This window comes from Leuciscus leuciscus, assembly GCF_965113295.1.
Source record: "Leuciscus leuciscus genome assembly, chromosome: 25".
NCBI classification, from domain to species: domain Eukaryota; kingdom Metazoa; phylum Chordata; class Actinopteri; order Cypriniformes; family Leuciscidae; genus Leuciscus; species Leuciscus leuciscus.
The window spans coordinates 1836369-1862628 of NC_138724.1; the positions used below are offsets into that span (position 1 = coordinate 1836369).

General features: G+C 46.4%; 2 protein-coding genes across 4 annotated transcripts in view; one reads left to right on the forward strand and one right to left on the reverse strand.

The window, feature by feature from the left end:
• The window catches only part of zfc3h1 (zinc finger C3H1-type containing), a 42221-nt gene extending 33788 nt beyond the window's left edge, over positions 1–8433 (reverse strand). For 2 of the 3 annotated variants that reach the window (XR_014202686.1, XM_082159627.1), the window contains exons 1-4: positions 7930–8433; positions 4187–4618; positions 2423–2499; positions 197–482 (exon numbers count right to left, since the gene is read on the reverse strand). Coding sequence is in view for 2 of the 3 variants with exons in the window: in XM_082159627.1 (XP_082015753.1) it covers positions 197–482; positions 2423–2499; positions 4187–4618; positions 7930–8272 (1138 nt within the window). In the remaining variant the exon portion in view is untranslated. The remainder of the gene's footprint in view (positions 1–196; positions 483–2422; positions 2500–4186; positions 4619–7929) is intronic. The other variant, XM_082159628.1, reaches the window with a different exon arrangement.
• A 1955-nt stretch (positions 8434–10388) lies between these two features.
• znf276 (zinc finger protein 276) lies at positions 10389–26190 on the forward strand. Its single transcript, XM_082159698.1, has 11 exons — positions 10389–10684; positions 15594–15864; positions 16709–16755; positions 17158–17445; positions 18158–18236; positions 18309–18392; positions 19510–19605; positions 19871–19946; positions 20031–20148; positions 24908–25007; positions 25647–26190. Exons 1-11 carry the CDS (start codon positions 10627–10629, stop codon positions 25882–25884), a joined length of 1455 nt encoding a protein of 484 aa, XP_082015824.1. The 5' UTR covers positions 10389–10626; the 3' UTR covers positions 25885–26190.
• The last annotated feature ends 70 nt before the right edge of the window (positions 26191–26260 follow it).

Consider the following 26260-nt stretch of genomic DNA (forward strand, 5'->3'; position numbering starts at 1 on the left):
GATGGTGTTCAGTGTGAGCGAGTCTTACTCAGGTGAGCTGGTTTCTTCACTCAGCTCTGACACACACACACGATGAGTGTGAGCGAGTCTTACTCAGGTGAGCTGGTTTCTTCACTCGGCTCTGACACACACACACACACACACACACACACACACACACACACACACACACACGATGAGTGTGAGCGAGTCTTACTCAGGTGAGCTGGTTTCTTCACTCGGCTCTTGTCCGGCGTGGCTCTGGCGGCTCTCACTCCCTCCTGCGATCGGCTCAGGGCGTTCCCTCTGCTGGTCTTGCTCCGGTCGCTCTCGCTCTTGTCCTGCGGCGCTCTGACGGCTCTGGAGATCTTGTCCTTGCTCTCCTTCAGCACCTGCGTCTCCTTCTGCTGCCACTTTCTGCTGGCGGACTGTAGAGCCAGGAGTCTCAGCTGCATCTCCGACAGCTCGTCCTCCTCCGTCATCTGTCCATCATAAAAGTGCATCTATCCATCATAAAAGTGCATCTGTCCATCATAAAAGTGCATCTGGTGCATCTGTCCATCATAAAAGTGCATCTGTCCATCATAAAAGTGCATCTATCCATATTTTAAATAATTTTTTTATTCAACACCTGCAGCGTGGAACCTATTTCAAGGTTTGTATTCTCGAGCACCAAACACTGTTGTGTAAATGAGCGGCCGGAGCGCGTTAAGGGTCTTCTGTTAGAACGGTGTGTGTTAGCGGCCGCTAAGTTAATAACTAATGATCGTTGCGACGGAAGTGAATCAATCAAAACTAACTTTATCTGGACAATAACTTTATTCTAGATCTGCTGTAAAGCCTAAACAATCTCTGTTACTGTAATCTCCTATTATCACTGTAAAGCTGATGTGAAACAGTCTACACTGTTAAAGTGCTGTATAAATGAAGGAGACTTGACATCTTTTTTCCCGGAACGAGTACAACACTGATACTGATACCTGTACTTTATTCACATTTGTATTTTTTGCCTAGAGAAACCAAAAGAATATGAATCATATTAGTTTAGTAAATGGGTGTCTCCTATAATAATTTTCAGTCACTTCGATTAGAGTGCTTCAAATTACACGAAACTGGACACACACATCAGAGCTGTCGGCCGTCCGACACTAGCAAAGCCTTGGAAACAGGCGTGGAGAGGGAGCTCAGTGGCGCCACCTTTGGACATTAGTGGGGGGGTAGTTTTACTTACAGTCACCAAAATCAGTACATATACAGCTCTCATCGAGCCGGACAACTTTCTGATTGACAGTCATTCGCTCTGAACAACTCGCTATTCCGGTTTGACTGGTTTTTAAAAAAAGTCAGGCTCTGAGTTTGTAACTTCTGCAGTTCACAACAGATATTGGATATCTTGAACGGTGTTGCAATGATGATGCCAGACAAGATATCCAATATCTGTTCACAATTTAGCATCTTCAATGTCTTCGCTTCATGTTGAAAAATGTTGGTGTGAATTGTAGAAGTTAAAAATTCTGATTTTGTCAGTGAAATAATGACAAAAAAGGGAAACGGGAAAGTCTAACCGGTTGAGTTTCTCAAGCTACTTTCATGAGAAAAGAGTTTCTGCGCTCATGATGTTTCTCTGCGCACGAGTGTTTGTGTGCCACACTGTCTCAGTGCATTAGCTCCTGGCATAATGATACACATCCGATGGTCTAAAACCACTTGAATGTTCAAGCTTGCAATTCTTAAAGTCCCCCTGTGGTGTAAATCCAGTGTTTAATGTTGTTTATGTGTCTATGTGGTGTTTTTAATACGCTTTAAGACAAACCATGTGTAAGTTCATAAGTCGACACCATTGCTGAGTATTTCCTCCTTAAAACTGCAGTGAACCAAAGACAGTCTCAAACACACGCTTTGAAATCGCTGGTGTTTCTGACGTCACAAACTACCTTGTAACCAATCAGATCAATATTTCAATATGTCATTTTGGTGATCAAAGATGAGTTTTAAAACTCATCTAAAGATGAAAATAAAAGAGGAGATAAAATTATCGACTACAGGAGGACTTTAAAACACACAATTAACTCGATCAGCATGAAGTCAAGACATTGAGGATGCTAAATAGCGAGCAGATTTTTGATATGTCGAACGGTTTGGTCTATAAAGTGACTCTGACTCACAGTAGACACTCATGTGATCGGCCTCCTCCAACACACACACACTGCTGACATGTCACCCGAAGCAGTCTCTGTGCGCAGAAGTTATAACACACTTCCTGTTTCCCTGTCCTCGCCTTCACTTCAACACCACAGACAAACACGACTCACTGAATCTCTACTCTGCTCCGTGTGTGGCGTTTCTGTGTACGTGAGGTCAGTGTTTAGGAAGTTTCAGGTGTGTGTGTGTGTGTGTGTGTGTGTGTGTGTGTGTGTGTGTGTGTGTGTGTGTGTGTGTGTACCTTGGCTGGGCCGACGGGAGTCTCGTCAGGCACTGGTGAGATGTTGAGGTCTGGTTCACTCTCCTCGTCCTTCACAGCTGGGAGAAAACAACAAAAGATGCCACTGGTTCCATACCTCAACATAATAATAATAATAATAATAACAACTAGATTAAAAAGTTTGTTGAGACAAATTTTAAGTTGGCTTGAGAAAGCCGGACCAGAAAGTTTGAAATAGTTTGAAGTTTAAATTAGTTTGAAGTTTAAAGTAGTAGATAGATAGATGAGTTTAACACACACACACACTCACACACATACACTCACACAAGCACACACTTTCTTTCACACACACGCAAAGACACGCTCACTAACTCTGACACTCACACACACACACACACTCACATACACCCACACAAGCACACACTCACTCCCCCACACAAGCTCACTAACTCTCTCACACACACACACACACACACACACTAACTCTCTCTCACTCACACACTCACACACACACACACACACACACACACACACACACACACACACACACACACACACACACACACACACACACACACACACACACACACACACACACTCTCTCTCACACACACACACTCTCTCTCACACACACTCTCAGAGTTTGAGTTTAGAGTTTATAAGTGTATAAATTGATGAGTTTATAAGTGTACGAGTTTTTGAGTTTATAAGTTTAAGAGTTCAGAATGTATTAATTTATGAGTTTAAGAGTTCATAAATCTATGAGTTTAGAGTGTATGAGTTTAGATGAGTCTCATTGGCTCATATAGTCTATAGAACGGCAGTTTGGTTTAGTTTTCAAGGAGTTTAGATTAGAATTTTTGACAGTTGGTGAGTTTGAAAATTAAAAAATTCCACAATGTAAGTCAATGGGAGTCTTTCCGAGTTTTGATCGTCATTTTTAGGAAAACCGTAAGTCCGATCAGTCTGAAAAGATATAGCATACCGAGTCAGAACAGTCTGAGTGTTTGAGCCGAGTTTGGAGTATGTAGAGTTAAAGCTCTAGGAGGAGATACATATAGAATCTTTTCTGCTCAGAAGAATAATAATAAGTTAAAATAGGATTTCAGTAAGTTGTCTCTCTCAAGCCGACTTAATAACGCCCACAACAATCCCACCGTCTCCGTTGAGTGTGTATTGAGTGAAGCTGCCTCCTCCTCATCATTTATGACTTATAACAAACACAAAACACTGTCTAAAAGCTGCTGTGTGACCAGGAGAACAGCAAACAAGCTAAACAACCCAGAAATACGGTTTTATAAGCTGGCGACCCCACAAAACGAGTGTTTAAGGACACAGAAGTGGAGACGGGCTGGAACGAATGGGTAAGTTGTGGGATCCTGACAGTCAGTATGCACTAATACACTACGTGTGCAGTGAACATTTAGTCACTAGTAAGTCAAATGTCAGTTTTATATATTATATTTCTCTAAGCTATCCTGTCGCCTCCAGTGTGCGTACGTTAGTTCTCAGAGTAATACGACAGCTTCTAAAACCGTATTTCTGGGTTGTTAGCTTGTTTGCTGTTCTCCTGGTCACACAGCAGCTTTAAGACGGTGTTTTGTGTTTGTTATAAGTTATAAATGACGAGGTGGAGGCTGCTTTACTCAATACACACTCAACGGAGACGGTGGGATTGTTCCCCCCCCGCTGTGGGCGTGGCCTAAATGCTCTCTCTATAATCGAGGAGCGCGTGGGATTCTGCTGCGTAACCGAGAACTGTGAAATACACCAGACTGTAGATACCGTGATCCTGTACGTCCTTCTGCTGGTCGGCGTCGGGCCTCGGCTCGGGTCTGGCGGTGTTGAGCGCGTCTCTCTCGGGTCTGCTAGTGGTCAGCGCGTCTCTCTCAGTGTTCAGAGTCTCTCTCTCGGGTCTGACGGTGTTCAGCGCGTCTCTCTCGGCCGGCGTCAGCAGCTTCTGTCTGAGAGGCTTGAGGTTGAAGGCCTGAAACGCTTTCTTCTCCTCCAACGCTTTCTTCTCCTCCTGCGGGGCCGCGGCGGGCTCCGGCTCCTCGTCCTCCTTCAGGGCCATGCGCTCCTCCTTGCGGATGACCTCGAGCTCCAGCTGGATCTGCTTGTACTTCAGGAGCAGCGCCTCGAAGCTCTCGTCCACGGGAGGGGCTTTCTGGAAGCTGTTCCCCGTTCTCCGTGCCTGATTCCTGCCAGCCGGCTTCTCTGAGACACAACCGTCAAGAAGCAGCGCACACACACACTGGACAATCCATCACACACTCACCGGCTCCGATCCCTCACACACTCGCCGGCTCCGACCCCTCACACACACTCACCGGCTCCGACCCCTCACACACACTCGCCGGCTCCGACCCCTCACACACTTACACTAGGGCTGCACCTAGGGCTGGGCGATAAAACGGTATCGGTATTTATCGACGGTACACCATTGTCGGTAACGATATAAAAAAATGGCGATATAGCGCTCAATATTTTCATTCAAATGCACGCGCGACCACCATAACGTCGCCCGACATCAAATGGCAAGTGGAATGAAAGCGGAACGAAACTGCGTTATTATTTTGTGCTCCACGGACCGTTTATCAGTTTGGACCATCAATGTCAGTGCAGCGCGAGCCGATCTTGATCAAGCGACACTGTTACTACACAGCTCTAAGAGATCCAGTAAAGAAAGCATTTGAATTCGCCACTGAAGTAATAACATCAGCGTGAGATCGAGTGAGAAACATTCACACTTCTCCGTTATTAACGGATCAAACTGCGCTGACGTGGAAACCAGGAGAAACATTGTGCCATGAATGAACTAGTTATATTTAAGTCCATAGATCAGCAACATTCATTGTATATGGATTTAATGTACTGTAGTAACACTCACAGTAACCATGTTTGGCAGGAATAGTAAAATGCTTTCAAGTACATCACACATCTTTTCCCAGCACTTCAAAACTCAAATATTATCATATTTAAATGTTATTTTTAATGTGATGACCAAAACACATTTGTTCATCCTTCAAATATATTACCCCCATTTATAAAAGTAAACGTTTCAAGATGTAGTGAAAACTCAGACTTATTTCAAAATAACTTTTCTTTTTAATAATTTTTTTTTTTTTTAAATCAAGGAAATTTCTTTGGCATTTCTTTCTTTTTGCTGTATCTCAAAATGTACCTAACCGTGACACCACTGTGTCGTAAGGAACCGTTCCACCCCTACTTATTACAGATGTTGATCTACCTCAAAGTTTGCCTTGATTCTTCTACGTTTACACTTTTACATTGCACACATTTTATAACATTTTAAGTTTCTTTAACACTTACTTTTTTATCTTAATATAAGACAAAAAAATAATTAGTTGTTTGCCTTAATGTGGATAAATAAAATTAAAAAACAGTGGTTTAAATTCAAACTTTTCTACTTGTCTTAAAAAAAAAAGGTTCTAAAAAAATGTCTATAGGCTAATTATCGATACCGAACGATATGAAACATTATATCGTGATAATTTTTTTAGCTATATCGCACAGCCCTAGCTGCACCATTATGATTAAAATCATGATTGTCGATTAATCCCTTGAAGTTGTAATTGCGATTATCACAGTTTACATTGAATGATGTCTTGAATAGCTTTATGCCATTGTTTTATGCGACTGCACGCCATATTGTTATATCAAAATAAACAAGCTGAAAACACTCTTTTTTGCTTTTCTATAGCATAAAGCCTCAAATGTCATATATAGCCTAAATGTTTGTGAAATGATTAATCGCGATTAATCGCATCCAAAATAAAAGTTTGTGTTTTCATAATAGTATATACGTGCTTACTGTGTATAAATATTTTATATATAAATAACACATTTTTCTTAAATATATACATGCATGTGTGTATATATACAAAATAATTATACACAGTAAGCACACATAGGCTATAGGCCTATTATGTAAACACAAACTTTTATTTTGGATGCGATTAATCACGATCAATCATTTCACAGCCCTTATATTTAAAGAAGCCAAACCAAATAAATATATAGGTAAGTTATAGGCCTACTAAAACTAAAATTACAACAATGGGGAAAAAAACCTTAAGATAAGCTGTAGAAAGAAAGAAAACACATCTTGAGTACACACAGAATAATGTAAGTTAACTTTTTTTGTAATTGCGCCTTTAAACGATTACATAATTGTTGTGGCATCCACAATTGTAATCGCGATTACAAATTCGATTAATTGTGCAGCCCTATCATAAACATACAATCACATTCGCCATGCACAGAGGTTAACCAATCATAAAATACCACATTTACATACCGAAGTCTTAAAGGTACAGTAGCAGAATCGACTGGCTGGACTTAGGCTATAGGCTAGTCCAGTCATTTTATGAAAAAAGGTTGCAACAGAAGCAAACTCAACTGATTCTGTATCCTCAATATGTCCTGAGTAAGGGGAAAAAAAGCCCAGAAGAATCCCATTAGGGGAAAGTTTAGAAAAAAATTAATAAAATTTTTTAGAAAAAAACCCCATCTCTTAAACATTAATAAAGGCTGGTTTCTAAAGTACTTCTTCCTGCCTCTATGTATTAATGCCCATGGGTAGCCTAAATGGGTTCCATTCAGACCTTAACATTAAGTCTTTTACTGTTATATGTCAACAATATTCAACAAGACATGTTCACCTGGCTATACCCAATGTTTAGATCTGTTGTGGTATATGAAAATTAGCGCAAAACTGTCACATCCATAACGCCAACACAATGCCATGGTATTAATTGCCCTATACATAATTAGATTATGCACCATTTGTCCATGTTAACAAACCATTTAAAAAACTTGTAATACATTTTTTGTTTGTCTTGATGCAAGTAGGCTAATCAACTCAGTAATTTTCATGGTGATATCTAAAGGTTAAAAAGTTGACCCTATTCACGTGAGAAGAATGAGTAGGCGTATGAATAGACTAGGCCTATATTTGGGTCTTTTTCCGAAACTTTCCCCTAATGGGATTCTTCTGGGCTTTTTTCCCTTACTCAGGACATATTGAGGATACAGAATCAGTTGAGTTTGCTTCTGTTGCAATTTGTTCAAGGTTGAAATCCATTTTGGCTTAAAACCAGTCCCATCATGACAGCACATTATTGTGGAACCAGATTATAATATTTGGTAACACTTTATTTTAGTGTCCTTGTTACATATGGGCAATTCCACGCAAAACTGTCACATCCATAACGCCAACTAAATACCATGGCATTGTGTTGGCGTTATGGATGTGACAGTTTTGCCCATATGTTACATGTAGCCTACTTACCATAGTAATAACAGTAAACCCTATAGTAAAAGTACATGTAGTTGCTTACTATTATTCAGTACTTACATTTATAATTACATTGTAACAATGTCACCTTAAAAATAAAGCGTAACCTAATATTTGATATCGCGGTTATACCGTGAACCGTGATATTCTCCCACCACAGTGTTACCGCGGTGGTTCAGCTCGAGTGTTGCGGCTGATGTAAGGATACGCTTCCTCCCGGGAGACTCGATCCGGCAGCCGCGGGTCTCCGTCCAGTCGCGGGTCCAGTCGCGGTACCTGAAGCGGCCCAGCGCGCCGTGACTGCGCTCCCAGAAGCCGGACCGCGGCGTCGCGTCGAAGGGGAAGGGCGGGTGCGCGGCTCTCAGCGGCAGCGGGGCGTTATTGTTGAGCCCCGGTCCCGGTAAACGCGCTCTCTTGTTCATCGCGGGCCGGTTGGGCCAGGCGCGTCGCGGAGGCCTCGCGTTCTGCCTCTGCGGCTCGTCGTCGAAGATTTCTCCGTCCTCCAGCTCGCCCTCCTCTTTAGGAGACGCGCCGCTCGAGTTAACATCCATTACTGATCCTGTCGGAGATTTAGACGCGTTTACATATGATTCATGCTGATTACTGGGCTTGAATTCCTCGCATCGCGCTAGAGAAGCGTCACACACTCGAGTAAGCAGCTCTCAGCGGAATCACACTCATCTCAGCTCCACTTCCGAGTCTCGCGAGACTGCGCGCACTTCCCGTGGGTGTGGGGAAGTGTTGAGGTTTGTTGGAGAGTTGAGTCAAAGCGAAGTGAGATAGTGAAATGAGCCGCTCACAAGTATAATAAGGGTCATTCCTCACTAATGCTTTGAAAACACACATACATCTCCTTCGATTAATAATAATGTCCAGTGCAGTGGATGAGATATACCAACGTCCGTTGCCATGGTTTTTGGAATGATTTGATTTATCCCGAGAGGAAAAAATGAAGTTTTAGTCGCATCACATCCGTTTATGGAAACGCCGTCATTTCGCAATAGTTTTTTGTCGACATTTAGAAAAAATCGCAAAAGTTTTGCGCAAATCTGTAATGGAAACGCGCCTAGTGATATAAGGCAAGGCAAGTTTATTTATATAGCACATTTCATACACAATGGCAATTCAAAGTGCTTTACATAGAAGACATTAAAATAATAAAAAGAAATAAGAATAATTAAAACAGTTTAGAAAAATAAATTAAAATACAGTACAGTACAGTCGGACGAACATTGGCACAGTGCTCATTCAGTAAATGCACAGCTAAACAGAAGTGTTTTGAGTCTGGATTTGAATGTGACTACTGTAGGAGCACATCTGATCTCTTCTGGAAGCTGGTTCCAGCATAATAGCTAAAAGCAGACTCACCATGCTTAGAGTGAACCCTTGGTATTTCTAGCTGATATGATCCTAATGATCTGAGTGATCTGTTGGGTTTATATTCAGTGAGCATATCTGCAATGTATTGAGGTCCTAGGCCATTGAATGATTTATATACCAGTAATAATACTTTAAAATCAATCCTAAATTTAACTGGGAGCCAGTGTAAAGACCTGAGGACTGGTGTGATATGTTCATATTTTCTGGTTCTGCTCAGAATCCTGGCGGCAGCGTTCTGTATGAGCTGCAACTGTCTTATGGTCTTTTTGGGAAGGCCAGTGAGGAGTCCATTACAATAATCCACCCTGCTGGTGATGAAAGCATGCACAAGTTTCTCTAAGTCTTGTCTGGAAACAAAGCATCTAATTCTTGCAATATTTTTCAGATGATAGTATGCTGATTTAGTTATTGCTTTGACATGACTACTGAAACTAAGGTCTGACTCTAGTGTCACACCAAGATTCCTGACTTGATGTTTAGTTGTTTGACCCCTAGAGTGAAGGTATGCGTTCACTTTGAGAACTTCATCTTTGTTTCCAAACGCAATAACTTCAGTTTTGTCTTTGTTTAATTGAAGAAAGTTTTGACACATCCCTGACTCTACTGTTGACTTCATCAATGCATCGGCACAGGGAGTCAATGGGAGTAGGGAGTAGAGTCAGGGAGTAGAGTCAGGGAGTGTGTCGTCTGCAGAGCTGTGGGAAGAGATTTGGTTCTTACAATTTGGATACACTTATTTTCACACTGCTCTCAATGTAAGGAAACGTTGACTAGATTTATACATACATGTAACGTTATACGTAAATGACTTATCGTAAGTAGATTTGGTTTTACTAATATTCCCTCAAATAAAACTAAATAATACTATATTATTAATTTTATTTTTTGCTAACATACATTTAAATACAGTTTTTTTTATTATTGGAAAGAGAATAAAATATATATCAAAATGAAATTAAAGGTGAATAGAAATATATAAAAAAAAACGTATAAACATGACAAAAGCACATACAATTACTAAACACAAATTTAAACTGAAAATATAATAACTGAATTAAATGATTAATATTATTAGTGATATTGTTTTGGATTAATACAGATGTGGAGTTCTCTTAGCAGACACAAGCGGGTTATTTTTTTCTTACAGACATTGATATACTTTATTTGAACATTCAGTTTACAGTGTGACAATAAGTATTCAGAAAATAATACAAAAATATCAACGTAAGAATAGTGAAAGAAAACACCCGGCCGTGAGCGGTGCTGTGGCGCTGTGCTGGCTCGGTGACGTCACATCCGCTACCCCTGTTGACAGACAGCAGAGCGCTTCCGGTCGTGTCCTGCACCGTCGTGTTTTCATGAAATATTTGATCATATCATATGTATGCGCTTATAAATGATATTTATTGAGGAAGATTGTACATAAGTCCCGCTTGCAGAGCGCGCGCGGTGACCCGCCGATGAGATGATTGACGTGTGCGACTCATAATCAGATCAGATATTGATGAAGTATTGATGAGTGAAGATGATGAAGAGGAGGAGCAGAGCGAGTAAGCGCGCGAAGACTGATGACGGTGACGCGGGTGAGAGATGATGATGATGATGATGATGACTGCTCATATATTCATTCATTCTGACAGGTTTTAGGAGCTTCGGGTTTAAGCTATAGCATGTTGAGTGACTGTCTCGTAACGTTATTCTCCGGGTCGACCCTAACCACACATCAGAGCCCGTTCCCATGAAGAACACACTCATCATCACTGTGCCTGTTATCCTCATCCTCATCCTCATCCTCATATCAGCTGGGCGGCGCTGGGGGAGGGGTGGGGGCTTCAGCACCCCCAAACATAACATCTGGAAGCAGTCATATCCAGAGGCTGTGTGTGTGTGTGTGTGTGTGTGTGTGTGATGGAAGCCCTGAACCACATGAACACTTATCTTGTTATTTCATCATAATAAGGGGACATGCTAATCTGCATAAACCTCATTAAGCTCTTATACTGGTGTTCTATGGGATTAAGCTCTTATACTGGTGTTCTATGGGATTAAGCTCTTATACTGGTGTTCTATGGGTTTAAGCTCTTATACTGGTGTTCTATGGGTTTAAGCTCTTATACTGGTGTTCTACTATGGGATTAAGCTCTTATACTGGTGTTCTATGGGATTAAGCTCTTATACTGGTGTTCTATGGGATTAAGCTCTTATACTGGTGTTCTATGGGATTAAGCTCTTATACTGGTGTTCTATGGGAGGAAGTGCTGAGCGTGGGATATATTCTCCACCTGGTAACATTTTTATGTCAGTTCAGTTCATTTATTGTAGTTAATTTTTAAGTTTACATTTAACCTCCAACAAGAATGGTTTCATTAAACTGAGAGTTAGCGCCTCCTGTGTCTGACCTTTGACCTCTGCTCTCCCACAGGCAGGATGAGCACGGGCTTCTGTCGCCTGTGTCGGTCTGATAATGCCCTGACCTTTGACCTCTGCTCTCTCACAGGCAGGATGAGCACAGGCTTCTGTCACCTGTGTCCGTCTGATAATGCCCTGACCTTTGACCTCTGCTCTCCCACAGGCAGGATGAGCACGGGCTTCTGTCACCTGTGTCGGTCTGATAATGCCCTGACCTTTGACCTCTGCTCTCTCACAGGCAGGATGAGCACAGGCTTCTGTCACCTGTGTCGGTCTGATAATGCCCTGACCTTTGACCTCTGCTCTCCCACAGGCAGGATGAGCACGGGCTTCTGTCACCTGTGTCGGTCTGATAATGCCCTGACCTTTGACCTCTGCTCTCCCACAGGCAGGATGAGCACAGGCTTCTGTCACCTGTGTCCGTCTGATAATGCCCTGACCTTTGACCTCTGCTCTCTCACAGGCAGGATGAGCACAGGCTTCTGTCACCTGTGTCGGTCTGATAATGCCCTGACCTTTGACCTCTGCTCTCCCACAGGCAGGATGAGCACAGGCTTCTGTCACCTGTGTCCGTCTGATAATGCCCTGACCTTTGACCTCTGCTCTCTCACAGGCAGGATGAGCACAGGCTTCTGTCACCTGTGTCGGTCTGATAATGCCCTGACCTTTGACCTCTGCTCTCCCACAGGCAGGATGAGCACAGGCTTCTGTCACCTGTGTCCGTCTGATAATGCCCTGACCTTTGACCTCTGCTCTCCCACAGGCAGGATGAGAACGGGCTTCTGTCACCTGTGTCGGTCTGATAATGCCCTGACCTTTGACCTCTGCTCTCCCACAGGCAGGATGAGCACAGGCTTCTGTCACCTGTGTCCGTCTGATAATGCCCTGACCTTTGACCTCTGCTCTCTCACAGGCAGGATGAGCACAGGCTTCTGTCACCTGTGTCGGTCTGATAATGCCCTGACCTTTGACCTCTGCTCTCCCACAGGCAGGATGAGCACAGGCTTCTGTCACCTGTGTCCGTCTGATAATGCCCTGACCTTTGACCTCTGCTCGCTCACAGGCAGGATGAGCACGGGCTTCTGTCGCCTGTGTCGGTCTGATAATGCCCTGACCTTTGACCTCTGCTCTCCCACAGGCAGGATGAGCACGGGCTTTTGTCACCTGTGTCGGTCTGATAATGCCCTGACCTTTGACCTCTGCTCTCTCACAGGCAGGATGAGCACGGGCTTCTGTCGCCTGTGTCGGTCTGATAATGCCCTGACCTTTGACCTCTGCTCGCTCACAGGCAGGATGAGCACAGGCTTCTGTCGCCTGTGTCGGTCTGATAATGCCCTGACCTTTGACCTCTGCTCGCTCACAGGCAGGATGAGCACAGGCTTCTGTCACCTGTGTCGGTCTGATAATGCCCTGACCTTTGACCTCTGCTCTCCCACAGGCAGGATGAGCACGGGCTTCTGTCACCTGTGTCGGTCTGATAATGCCCTGACCTTTGACCTCTGCTCTCTCACAGGCAGGATGAGCACAGGCTTCTGTCACCTGTGTCCGTCTGATAATGCCCTGACCTTTGACCTCTCTGCTCGCTCACAGGCAGGATGAGCACAGGCTTCTGTCACCTGTGTCCGTCTGATAATGCCCTGACCTTTGACCTCTGCTCTCTCACAGGCAGGATGAGCACAGGCTTCTGTCACCTGTGTCCGTCTGATAATGCCCTGACCTTTGACCTCTCTGCTCTCTCACAGGCAGGATGAGCACAGGTTCTGTCACCTGTGTCCGTCTGATAATGCCCTGACCTTTGACCTCTGCTCTCTCACAGGCAGGATGAGCACAGGCTTCTGTCACCTGTGTCCGTCTGATAATGCCCTGACCTTTGACCTCTCTGCTCTCTCACAGGCAGGATGAGCACAGGCTTCTGTCGCCTGTGTCGGTCTGATAATGCCCTGACCTTTGACCTCTGCTCTCTCAAAGGCAGGATGAGCACGGGCTTCTGTCGCCTGTGTCGGTCTGATAATGCCCTGACCTTTGACCTCTGCTCTCCCACAGGCAGGATGAGCACGGGCTTCTGTCGCCTGTGTCGGTCTGATAATGCCCTGACCTTTGACCTCTGCTCTCTCACAGGCAGGATGAGCACGGGCTTCTGTCGCCTGTGTCCGTCTGATAATGCCCTGACCTTTGACCTCTGCTCTCCCACAGGCAGGATGAGCACGGGCTTCTGTCACCTGTGTCGGTCTGATAATGCCCTGACCTTTGACCTCTGCTCTCCCACAGGCAGGATGAGCACGGGCTTCTGTCGCCTGTGTCGGTCTGATAATGCCCTGACCTTTGACCTCTGCTCTCTCACAGGCAGGATGAGCACGGGCTTCTGTCACCTGTGTCCGTCTGATAATGCCCTGACCTTTGACCTCTCTGCTCTCTCACAGGCAGGATGAGCACGGGCTTCTGTCACCTGTGTCGGTCTGATAATGCCCTGACCTTTGACCTCTGCTCTCTCACAGGCAGGATGAGCACAGGCTTCTGTCGCCTGTGTCGGTCTGATAATGCCCTGACCTTTGACCTCTGCTCTCTCACAGGCAGGATGAGCACGGGCTTCTGTCACCTGTGTCCGTCTGATAATGCCCTGACCTTTGACCTCTCTGCTCTCTCACAGGCAGGATGAGCACGGGCTTCTGTCACCTGTGTCCGTCTGATAATGCCCTGACCTTTGACCTCTGCTCTCTCACAGGCAGGATGAGCACAGGCTTCTGTCGCCTGTGTTGGTCTGATAATGCCCTGACCTTTGACCTCTCTGCTCTCTCACAGGCAGGATGAGCACAGGCTTCTGTCACCTGTGTCGGTCTGATAATGCCCTGACCTTTGACCTCTCTGCTCTCTCACAGGCAGGATGAGCACGGGCTTCTGTCACCTGTGTCCGTCTGATAATGCCCTGACCTTTGACCTCTGCTCTCTCACAGGCAGGATGAGCACGGGCTTCTGTCACCTGTGTCGGGTCTGATAATGCCCTGACCTTTGACCTCTCTGCTCGCTCACAGGCAGGATGAGCACGGGCTTCTGTCGCCTGTGTCGGTCTGATAATGCCCTGACCTTTGACCTCTGCTCTCCCACAGGCAGGATGAGCACGGGCTTCTGTCACCTGTGTCGGTCTGATAATGCCCTGACCTTTGACCTCTCTGCTCTCTCACAGGCAGGATGAGCACGGGCTTCTGTCGCCTGTGTCCGTCTGATAATGACCTGACCTTTGACCTCTGCTCTCCCACAGGCAGGATGAGCACGGGCTTCTGTCGCCTGTGTCCGTCTGATAATGCCCTGACCTTTGACCTCTGCTCTCCCACAGGCAGGATGAGCACGGGCTTCTGTCGCCTGTGTCCGTCTGATAATGCCCTGACCTTTGACCTCTCTGCTCTCTCACAGGCAGGATGAGCACGGGTTTCTGTCACCTGTGTCCGTCTGATAATGCCCTGACCTTTGACCTCTGCTCTCCCACAGGCAGGATGAGCACGGGCTTCTGTCGCCTGTGTCGGTCTGATAATGCCCTGACCTTTGACCTCTGCTCTCCCACAGGCAGGATGAGCACGGGCTTCTGTCGCCTGTGTCGGTCTGATAATGCCCTGACCTTTGACCTCTGCTCTCTCACAGGCAGGATGAGCACGGGCTTCTGTCACCTGTGTCCGTCTGATAATGCCCTGACCTTTGACCTCTGCTCTCTCACAGGCAGGATGAGCACAGGCTTCTGTCGCCTGTGTCGGTCTGATAATGCCCTGACCTTTGACCTCTGCTCGCTCACAGGCAGGATGAGCACGGGCTTCTGTCGCCTGTGTCGGTCTGATAATGCCCTGACCTTTGACCTCTGCTCTCCCACAGGCAGGATGAGCACGGGCTTCTGTCACCTGTGTCCGCCTGATAATGCCCTGACCTTTGACCTCTGCTCTCTCACAGGCAGGATGAGCACGGGCTTCTGTCACCTGTGTCGGTCTGATAATGCCCTGACCTTTGACCTCTGCTCGCTCACAGGCAGGATGAGCACGGGCTTCTGTCGCCTGTGTCGGTCTGATAATGCCCTGACCTTTGACCTCTGCTCTCTCACAGGCAGGATGAGCACAGGCTTCTGTCGCCTGTGTCACGGGAAGTTCTCCACGCGGCGTCTGCGTCAGGCGTTTGCGCAGCTGCAGGGCGAGTCGTGTGGAGTGTATCCGCTCTTCTGCTCAGACTTCCAGCAGCTGCTGGGAATCCCCATGGATCGAGACCCGGCTCTGTCCCAGTTCATCTGCAACAGCTGCCACGCCCAGTTCTACAAGTGCCACAGCATCCTCCTGGACTTCAGGAACCGAGTCAACCTGACGCCCCTCGCCAGAGACAGGTGACCGCAGCGCTCACGTCAACACACACACACACACACACACACACACACACACACACACACACACACAGACACACACACACACACACACACACACACACAGACACACACACAGACACACAGACACAATCACACACACAGACACACACACACACACACAGACACACACACACACACACACACAGACACAGACACACACACACACACAGACACAGACACACACACACACACACACACACACACACACACACAGACACAGACACAGACACACACACACACAGACACACACACAGACACACACACACACACAGACACACACACAGACACAGACACAGACACACAGACACAGTCACACACACACACACACACACACACACACACACACACACACACACACGTCTCCAGCTTCACCAATATACTCATATCCAAGTATTCATTACTGTGCAGGTTTGTTCACCAGCTATAATGATGACTCTGATTGGCTCAGTGTTTTTATGGTTCATCAGTTGGAACACGTCGTTCTGACAGTGATGTCAGTGATATTGTTGGTCTGTGCTGTTGTATCTATAGTAGTGCTGTTATAACTCTATCTTTCACAGAGCAGAGAGCCTTTCACTGTGTTAGACGGCAGAACATTTAACAGACACTGCACCACATACAACCATGATACATACATTACTTTAGTGTAATTTCAACTTTTGTCTAATTAAAGTAATCAAAATTGATCATTGTAATTGATTGGGGACGCTGATTGTGTCCGTGGGGAATTGATCGGATGATTGGATGGTTGTGGTTTGCTATTGGTGGATTGGTGGAATAATTGTGATGGTGTTGTCATCTTCAGGAGCAGCACTGAACGCTCATCCCCACAGGAAGACATGGCTTTATTCCGTAAGTATATAGACGTGTGTGTGTGTGTGTGTGAGTGAGTGAGTGTGTGTGTGTGTGAGAGAGAGTGTGTGTGTGTGTGTGTGTGAGAGAGTGTGTGTGTGTGTGTGTGTGTGTGTGTGTGTGTGTGTGTGTGTGTGTGTGTGTGTGTGAGTGTGTGTGTGTGAGAGAGTGTGTGTGTGTGTGTGTGTGTGTGTGTGTGTGTGTCTGTGTGTGAGTGAGTGAGTGAGTGAGTGAGTGAGTGAGTGAGTGTGTGTGTGTGTGTGTGTGGTCTCGTCTCACTGCTCTTGTGTTGTCCAGGCTCCCACATCTCCTCAGACAGGAGTGTTCTGCACAGCCTGGTGTCGTGTGTGTGTGTGTGTGTGTGTGTGTGTTGTCTCGTCTCACTGCTCTTGTGTTGTCCAGGCTCCCACATCTCCTCAGACAGGAGTGTTCTGCACAGCCTGGTGTCGTGGGCTCACACACACGCGAGCGGCTGCCGGTCCTGCCCCGGCCTGCAGGAGGCGCTGGAGGGCCCGTGCCGAGGCGCGCTGAAGCTGGTGTGGGTGTGTGTGGACGGGCACAGCTACGAGATGGACACCAGATCCAGCGCTGAGACTCAGTGTGAGGACAGAGCTCAGGCACACAGTGATCAGCAGCAGAGAGCTAACAGCGAGCCCTCGCCCGGATCTGCTGAAGCCAGCGGGACACCAGGTGAGGCCCCAAAACACAACCCTCATAACACAACACACCTACAGCGCATCCCATGGAGAACACGAGATGCTTATGAGCAGGGCTGCAACGGATCGTAGTTGACCATGATCTGTACGGATCGGCCGCCGCACAGTTCGGCATGCATGTGATTCACGGATTAACTGCTAAATTTAACCATCATAGAGTGAAAGTTTATCATTTTAAAAGCGGAAGAAGAGGCGAAAATGGGGACTCACACGTTATCTGTGACCACATCCACACACACTCGCAGAGAGAGAGAGAGATTGTCAAAATACATGTCTAAATAGCCGGTCGGCAAGCTAGCCAAGGCACACATAGTGTTAAGCTGTTTAGTATCGATAACTGTTTTAACAATGAAAACAAATCCCATGCTTCCTTCGGGAGACATTATCAGGAAACTTTTACACGGACAAAAGCAGAGGACCCAACACTGAGCCCTGTGGCACACCATACTGTGATTGAGATGACATTTCTACATTTACATAAATTGTTAATGGTCAAATAAATATAACCTTTTGCCATTGCCGATCACGAACTCACATGCTTGTGTACAGCTCTCTTGTTCCCAATCAAAAGAAAACATTCCCTCCTCTTCTACATGTTACATGATGATATAAACAATATATACAGCTCCTTCCACGTGCCTGTGAGGTTACATAGAGACAGATTGTGTGTGTGTTGGATGTTCCAGACGCCGGTGAGGAGACGGCCCCTTCTGTGGCTCCGCTGCTCGAGGACAGAGATGATGTGGACAGTGAGCTCTCGGACAGGTAAACACATGCAACTCAACAGCCCAGAAAACCCTGGAGATCTGTTAGTGAAGCCTGGGATTGTGTGTTCAGGAACATGTTGAGTGATGAGGAGTGTGACGACAGGAGGAAGAGCGGCTCGTCTGAAGACAGCTCGGATCTGAACCCTGACAAACGGTAACACACACACACCAGCTCAGATTCATCTAGAGTTCTGGAGTCTCATTTATAAAACTGTGTGTAGGATCCTCACTAAAAGTGTGTGTACGCCAGAACCTGCGCAGAATCCCCAGTCAGAGGAAGACTGTGAACATGCGTCTCCTCCACGAAATAACCATATCTGAGCTTACAACGCCTCGTTTACTGTGCATATCCTCATCTGCATATCATTTGCATATGCAGATTCATCCACGTGACACCATGTTTAACGGGACAAGACATTATGAGAATATGAGATGTGACGCACATCCGCATTACACTGATAACAATCATTTAGTAGCCGATACTCGCCTTGTGTTTGAATAAATCAATCAAATAGTGTAAAATACATTTCAGAGAAAGTTTTTCTCAATCTTCTCCACTGGCCAAATAGTATTTTTAATAGATTTATATTTTTAATGGAAACAGAAAGGCCTTATTGTGCATTATTGGTCATTATTTGCGTGAGAATATTTCCTCAGACCACGGTAATATTCTGCTGTTATCATGCGCTGAGCAAGCATTAACACACAGCGTGCCACAGGAAACGTGTTAAACAGAAGCGCACACACTACTAATATCTCTATTTATTAGAATATAAAAAAAATTCTGTAACTTCTGAGAGTGGCATATTTAATCTAAATGTGTATATCAGATGTAAAACATAGTTTAAATCATTCTTTTACGCATTTAAACTGTTATTGTGAACATCACTGTATTTATGATTATGACTCATAATGAATATTACAGTGGTTCTCCTTCATCAGTCCCTCAGATCTCCATCGGTGTCGTTAAACTCCTCCGTCTGTAATGTGCGTACGCAGATCAGAGTCACTCACACATGCACATTCTCCTGTCAAGTGTGTTTGTAGTAGATCACAGCGTATGCGTGTGGAGTGGCGTTCGGCTCTTTCAATGAGGCCCTGCTGCCAAAATAGCTCAATAACCCACAAATGATCATATAAACTGAAGTGAAACACGCCAGCATCATGATGATGTGCTCCGGATATGACACCTAACTGACATGTAGACTGGGGGAAACTCAGGGATTAATCAGGGAGAACTGAAATGTCTCTCATTCTTTCAATTGTCTCAGTTCTTCAAAGAGGAAAGAGACCAAGACACTGGAGCCCAAAGCCAGACGGAAGCCTGGACCGAAGCCTGGCTGGAAGAACAGCATCAAGGCAGAGCGGTAAGGTGACATCACACAGCACTCTGGGATCCTCAGCTCTGTACACAGAGTGTTCAGAATGCTTTTGTCATTAATGCACTGCAAAATAAGCAGGGGTGTGATTCTTCCGGAAACGAGAGCACTGAGAGGATGTTTCTCAGCAGTCAGGTGCTCGTGTGAGAGATGAGTGTGTTGAGTACTGTCAGGGACTGGGCTGTGGTGAGGAGGAGAGTGTGTGTAAAGTGCTTCTGTAGACTCGTCTTCAGGGTGATGTGTTTCCCTGCAGAGAGGAGCTGCCCACCATCTACAAGTGTCCTCATCAGGGCTGCACAGCGGTGTACCGAGGAGCCGACGGCATGAAGGTGCTAACGCTCTCCTGAAGCACATGTCCACTGCTGCCATGAGCTCCACTCACTGCGTGTGTGTGTGTGTGTGTGTCACTGCAGAAACACATCAAGGAGCATCACGAGGAGGTGCGGGAGAGACCCTGTCCACATCCCGGCTGCAACAAGGTCTTCATGATCGACAGATACCTGCAGAGACACGTCAAGCTCATACACACAGGTGAGGCCGTCAAACTCACACACACACACACAGGTGACGCCGCTGACAGGGTGTGTGTGAAGAGCTGAAGTGAATGCTCATTAACCCTCCTGTTGTGTTCAAACTAGTGCTGTCAAACGATTAAAATATTTAATCGCATTAATGTCATAGTTAACTCGCGATTAATCGCACATTTTTATCTATTTTAAATGTCTCTTGATTTCTTTTTGTCCCATAATTTTTTTCTCATTTTAATGCTCTTATCAACATGGAAAAGTGGATCGGCTTGCTTTGTGCAAATGTTTTTTTATTGAAAACAACATTGGCATATACTGTAGTGTTCAATTTGACACTAACATTCTCACTTGGAGCAAATAATCTCTCACACAATGTAACACTGTCCATCAATAAAAGGGTGAAAGAAATACTGACGAGGTCCTGATATTGACGAGGGGCGGAGCATTCGCATCAGCTGTGTGTGTGCTTGGCCAACAAGTGGTATTTCAGACTGGACGTGCTGCGAAGCCTGCGATGATAGCTCAGTTCACAACGACAAAACACACAGATCACTTTGGTCTTGTCAATTGAACCATTTGGCCACTTTTTTAAAATTAAACTTTCCATTCAGAATCTTATTGGCATCCATTTCGGCGTCTCGCGCTCATCATTCATCCACTCAAAACGTAACGTTAAAGGGGGTCGCGCACTGGTCGAGAAGCGAAGCGCAGCGCAGCGCAGCGCCTCGTATTTAAAATCCGAACACATTATTCTCTATGAGTGTACACCACACCGGCGGCGACATTCTGCGTTTTTATTGCTGGCCATAAACTGAGAAAGTGCGCGTCCGATGTGCGATACAAGTTGTCCTAGTACGCGGCTTCTCGTCCGGCCGGCTCGCAAGCCCAAACAAGTGTGTGCGGCGTGCCTGTTGTTTTGTTTTCGGTCTAGCTAGATCCGGTGGTGTTGTAGTTTTACTAACGTTACTAGTTGTGGCAAAAGCATGTGAAAAAAACCTACAAAGTTTGCTAGCCGTTAATCGCGCGATAAAAAAAAATTGACGCCATTAAAATGGGTTTGCGTTAACGCCGTTAATAACGCGTTTAACTGACAACCCTAGTTCGAACTCTTCTGTTGCAGGTCAAATAGACCGACCTTCTTTTCCATGCAATTGCCAAAAATGGACATTTATGAAAAACACTAAATATTCACGTAAAACCATGAACCTCTACTGTAGCTTGACAGACTAAAATGCTAAAATCTGTGAGAAAGTGAATCATTCCCATCTATTTCCATTGGGTTAGGGGTCAATTTGACCCACTTATGTTCAAAATGAGCTTGTAGTGACTATTTGCACAGTGAGGTGGATGTATAAATAGTATCTAATGTTATTTCTACTACTTCTGCCTTTTTATGTCTGGTTCTCAAACCCTTAAGAGGGTAAAATGTGACAACATCCATTCCCAGATTTCTTGGCTGTGAAACTAGATAAAGAAACTGGGATGATTCGGAAGACAAGTCTGTAAACGTCTTTCATATGTTCTCGTGTATTTCACTCTTTGCTGTTTAGATTGAGAGTTGATTTCTGTCAGATTGCATGGAAACCAACGGGGGTTTCCTCTAAAGTAGTAAAAAAACATCTACAGTCGTGGCCCGCCCAAAAATTCACCCTTTATTCAAATTTTTAACAATATGCGTTTAAGATTTAAGCATAGTGCGTAGTTGTGCTTGGAGTCAGTTGTTTTATGTCATAATGCAATGAAACATTGCTGACAGAAATTATGAACACATGCAAAAAATAACAAGAGAGAACCACTGAAAATATTAATAACTGATTATGTTGTAGTCAGTGTTTACTTCTTCCTGTCAAATTTATGTTTTTCAATGCATGTTTTTTTTTTATTAAAAAAAAATATTTTAGTCAGATAAACACCTCCACCAATGTTAAACCTCAGCTCATAACTGCAACAAAAACAGCGATCACAAAATAGATAAGGTTGCAAAATATATATTTATTACAAGGTTCTAGGGCAGGGTTTCTCAAACTCGGTCCTGGAGGGCCACTGTCCTGCACAGTTTAGCTCCAACCCTGATCAAACACACCTGAGCAAGCTAATCAAGGTCCTCAGGATCACTAGAAACTCACAGCTAGGAGTGTTTGATCAGGGTTGGAGCTAAACTGTGCAGGACAGTGGCCCTCCAGCACCGAGTTTGAGAAACCCTGTTCTAGGGGAAAACATAATGAAATAAAATAAAGACATTGAAACGCTGATCAGTCCAGCCATGGCCATGAGGTAGACGGGACAAACGAGGACCTCCTGATGGTTCAGCTGTTCAAATCCACAAGCCATTCCTGAGAAACACAATAACAAGAGAGGTACGTCAGAGATGATCCGACAGAACGGGGATCACGCTTGAGACCAATCCACTTTGAGTGTAACTAAACGAGCCAGTTCACATTGGCATGCGATAATTTGCAACAGCTACACTTTTCCGCTGAGGAGCCGGAATTGTGACTCGGCCGTACAGCAGAGGTTCAGAAACCGTGGTGACGGGACGTACGTCTTCGGGGAATGAGGGTGACCATACGTAACCGAGACGTTCCCCTTCGGTCGGTCACTCTCTACGTACATCATATACAGAACGGGGATATCCACTGATACGCTGCTGCTGGCCCTTCCAGCGCTCCGCTTGAGTCTCCTGGCCTGACCGCAGTGATGGGGCGGAAGGTAGGAGCTCTACGCAGAGAAGGTCAGTCACTGCTGTTTCGGCAAAACTCACTGAGTGTGACTTATTGGATAACGGTGGGAAAGCGTGCCCTGAAGGAAGGGGACGCTACAGAAACCACTGTGACAGGGAGGCACTGTGACGGTTACACATGGACTAGCCGAGCAGGGTAGTACAACAAATGGCAGTCTCTGGGGTGGTTCCAGCCTAGTTCTAGGGGGGGAAGAACACCAGCAGAGACGACAGAGCGGACTCTGTCAAGGAGAAGACACGGGCTCGTCCACAGAGGAGCTGATCGTGGAGGAATACACATATGGGGTCGCTACAGGGACCACTACATATGGCCACCTAGCCTAACACAGGTTCCACAATGCATACGAGTGTTAGGCCTGGCGTCAGACGCTCCGCAACGTCTGACTTCCACGGGGGTGACCGAACGATCAGATCATGCTTTCCCAATGACTTACCTTCAACTGCATCATGATGTGCGGAAACATACACTTTGAGGGTGGAGGGAGACAGTCTTTGCTCAAACCCATCTTGCAGGAAGGAAAGCACAACTCTGACCGGGCATCTTCGAGGGTCTTCCCGGTGGGAAGAACACCACTCAACGAACAGGTTCCACTTCAATGCATAGAGGCGCCTCATAGAGCGGGCTCTAGCAGAAGTGATGGTGTCTACCACTGCTTGGGTAGGTCACCTAGTACCTCCGCATCCCGTCCAGGGATCAGACATGGAGTTTCCAGAGGTCTGGACGCGGGTGCCATAGGGTGCCCGTCTCTGAGAAAGCAGGTCCTCTCTCAGAGGAATGGGCCAGGGAGGGACTGTCGCGAGGAGCACTAGTTCCGGGAACCAGGTCTGGTTGGGCCAATACGGCGCAACTAACAAGACCTGCTCCTCGTCCTGCCAGACTTTGCACAATGTCTGTGCGAGAAGGCTTACTGGGGGAAACGCATACTTGCGAAGGCCCTGGGGCCAGCTGTGTGCCAGTGCATCTGTGCCAAGGGTCCCCTCGGTCAGAGAATAGAACAACTGGCAATGGGACGAGTCTGGAGAGGCAAAAAGATCTACCTCTACGGCTTGTTCACAAGAGCGGACGAGAACGTACACGCTCGGGAGGGGAGATGCAATGCCTTGGGACACAGCTGCATCACCACAGATCGCTCCACTGGGGGGATCCCCACATAACCCTTAGCTGCTCGTAGTGAGGGAGGAAAAGGCACCAGAACGGTTTTGGGCAGAAAAAGGTGCCGTCCGTGCTCTGGTAACCTCATCATGCACTTCCGGAAAGAAAGGAAAGAAAGGCGGGGCACTGAGAACCAGCACGGGCCGCCCTGGGATACCAATCGTCCAGCCGCGAGGGTTCAGGACACGGTGGAGGGTTCCACTCGAGCCTGACACTTGTGGGCTACCCAGGAAAGCATAGCTGTGAGCTCAGGGTCTGACTCGGGCAACTCTGCCACACCCAAAGGAGGTCTTCATCCCCAGGGGACATTAGCTCTCACTCCGATACAGCGGCCGACATCTGATCATCCAGTGGAGCCCCAGAAGAAACGACTGGCACCCCCGGGGGAGCTTGGAAGCTCCAGCCTTTTCGAGGTATTGGAGTCTCGACCGTAACGCCGCGATGGTCATGTTCCCACAGTGAGAACATGAGTCATCCATGAACGCCACTAGCGTTGGCTTGTTTAGTTACACTCGTAGTGGATTGGTCACAAGCGAGATCCCCGTTCTGTGGGATCATCTCTGGCGTACGTCGAGAGGGACCGACTGAAGGGGAACTAATCTCTCCACCAGACGACACTTTTGACTTTGTTTACTGTATATGTCAGAACATCTCATGCACAGTCATAACTCTAGATGAGGAATATTCACAAGGGTATTTCAAGAGTAAATGGTTTATCTAGTATTTCAAGCAGTTTGAAAATCCAGTGCCGGTCAAACTGAGCCGAACACAACAGGAGGGTTTGAGTTTCACCATGAAAGTGTCAGAAATAATCAGATTTACATCTCTTTCATATGTGGAGTTGTTTATGATTATGACTCCCGTCTCTAGAGGTGAGGAACTACATCTGTGACCAGTGCGGCCAGACCTTCAAGCAGAGGAAACACCTGTCTGTCCATCAGATGAGGCACTCAGGGGCCAAACCACTGCAGTGAGTGTGTGTGTGTGTGTGTGTGTGTGTGTGTGTGTGTGTGTGTGTGTGTGTGTGTGTGTGTGTCCGTGTCCATCAGATGAGGCACTCAGGGGCCAAACCACTGCAGTGAGTGAGTGTGTGTGTGTGTGTGTGTGTGTGTGTCTGTGTCCATCAGATGAGGCACTCAGGGGCCAAACCACTGCAGTGTGTGTGTGTGTGTGTGTGTGTGTGTTTCAGGTGTGAGGTGTGTGTGTGTGTGTTTCAGCTGCTCTGCGTCTCATTCACCGCCTCCGTCTGTCTGTGTGTGTGTGTGTGTGTGTGTGTGTGTGTGTGTGTGTGTGTGTGTTTCAGGTGTGAGGTGTGTGTGTTTCAGCTGCTCTGCGTCTCATTCACCGCCTCCGTGTGTGTGTGTGTGTGTTTCAGGTGTGAGGTGTGTGTGTTTCAGTGTGTGTGTTTCAGTGTGTGTGTGTGTGTGTGTGTGTGTGTGTGTGTGTGTGTGTGTGTGTGTGTGTGTGTGTTTCTCAGGTGTGAGGTGTGTGTGTTTCAGCTGCTCTGTGTGTTTCAGGTGTGAGGTGTGTGTGTTTCAGCTGCTCTGCGTCTCATTCACCGCCTCCGTCTGTCTGTGTGTGTGTGTGTGTGTGTGTGTGTGTTTCTCAGGTGTGAGGTGTGTGGCTTCCAGTGCCGGCAGCGGGCGTCTCTGAAGTATCACATGACGAAGCACAAGGCGGAGGCGGAGCTTGAGTTTGCGTGTGTGATCTGCGGGAAACGCTTCGAGAAGGCGCACAATCTGAACGTGCACATGTCTATGGTTCATCCTCTCCTGCAGGGCGGCAGCGTTCCTCCGAAGACCACACACACACAGAGCGACTCACACCCGTCCCACAGCCGCGTGTAGACACACACACACACACACCCTCTCCCGTTCCCACTCCTCAGGATTCATCTCAACACACAGACTGACTCACACCTGTCCCACAGCCGCGTGTAGACACACACACACACGCATCCCAGTCCATCTGAACACACACACACACACACACCATTCCCGTCAGAGGAAGCTCGTTCCCCCAGCAGAGGTCATGCCTGGATAACCCCTCTGCTGCTGTTACTGAGACACACACTCCGTGTGTAAGGATTGAGAAACGTGTTTTAAGCTGCTGTCTTGTGAATTTTATAAATAAAAGAAACCTTTGCTACTGAACTACAGTGTGTGTGTGTGTGTCAGCAAATAGATGATGACGTGGCTTTTACTGACGCTGCACAGATTCACA

Bases quoted from the DNA above. Each gene is read 5' to 3' on its own strand.
- znf276 (XM_082159698.1), top strand. From the start codon at position 10,627: ATGATGAAGAGGAGGAGCAGAGCGAGTAAGCGCGCGAAGACTGATGAC. The intron at 15,865-16,708 runs GTGACCGCAGCG...TGTCATCTTCAG, and splicing joins ACGCCCCTCGCCAGAGACAG to GAGCAGCACTGAACGCTCAT. The intron at 18,393-19,509 runs GTAACACACACA...CAATTGTCTCAG, and splicing joins GATCTGAACCCTGACAAACG to TTCTTCAAAGAGGAAAGAGA.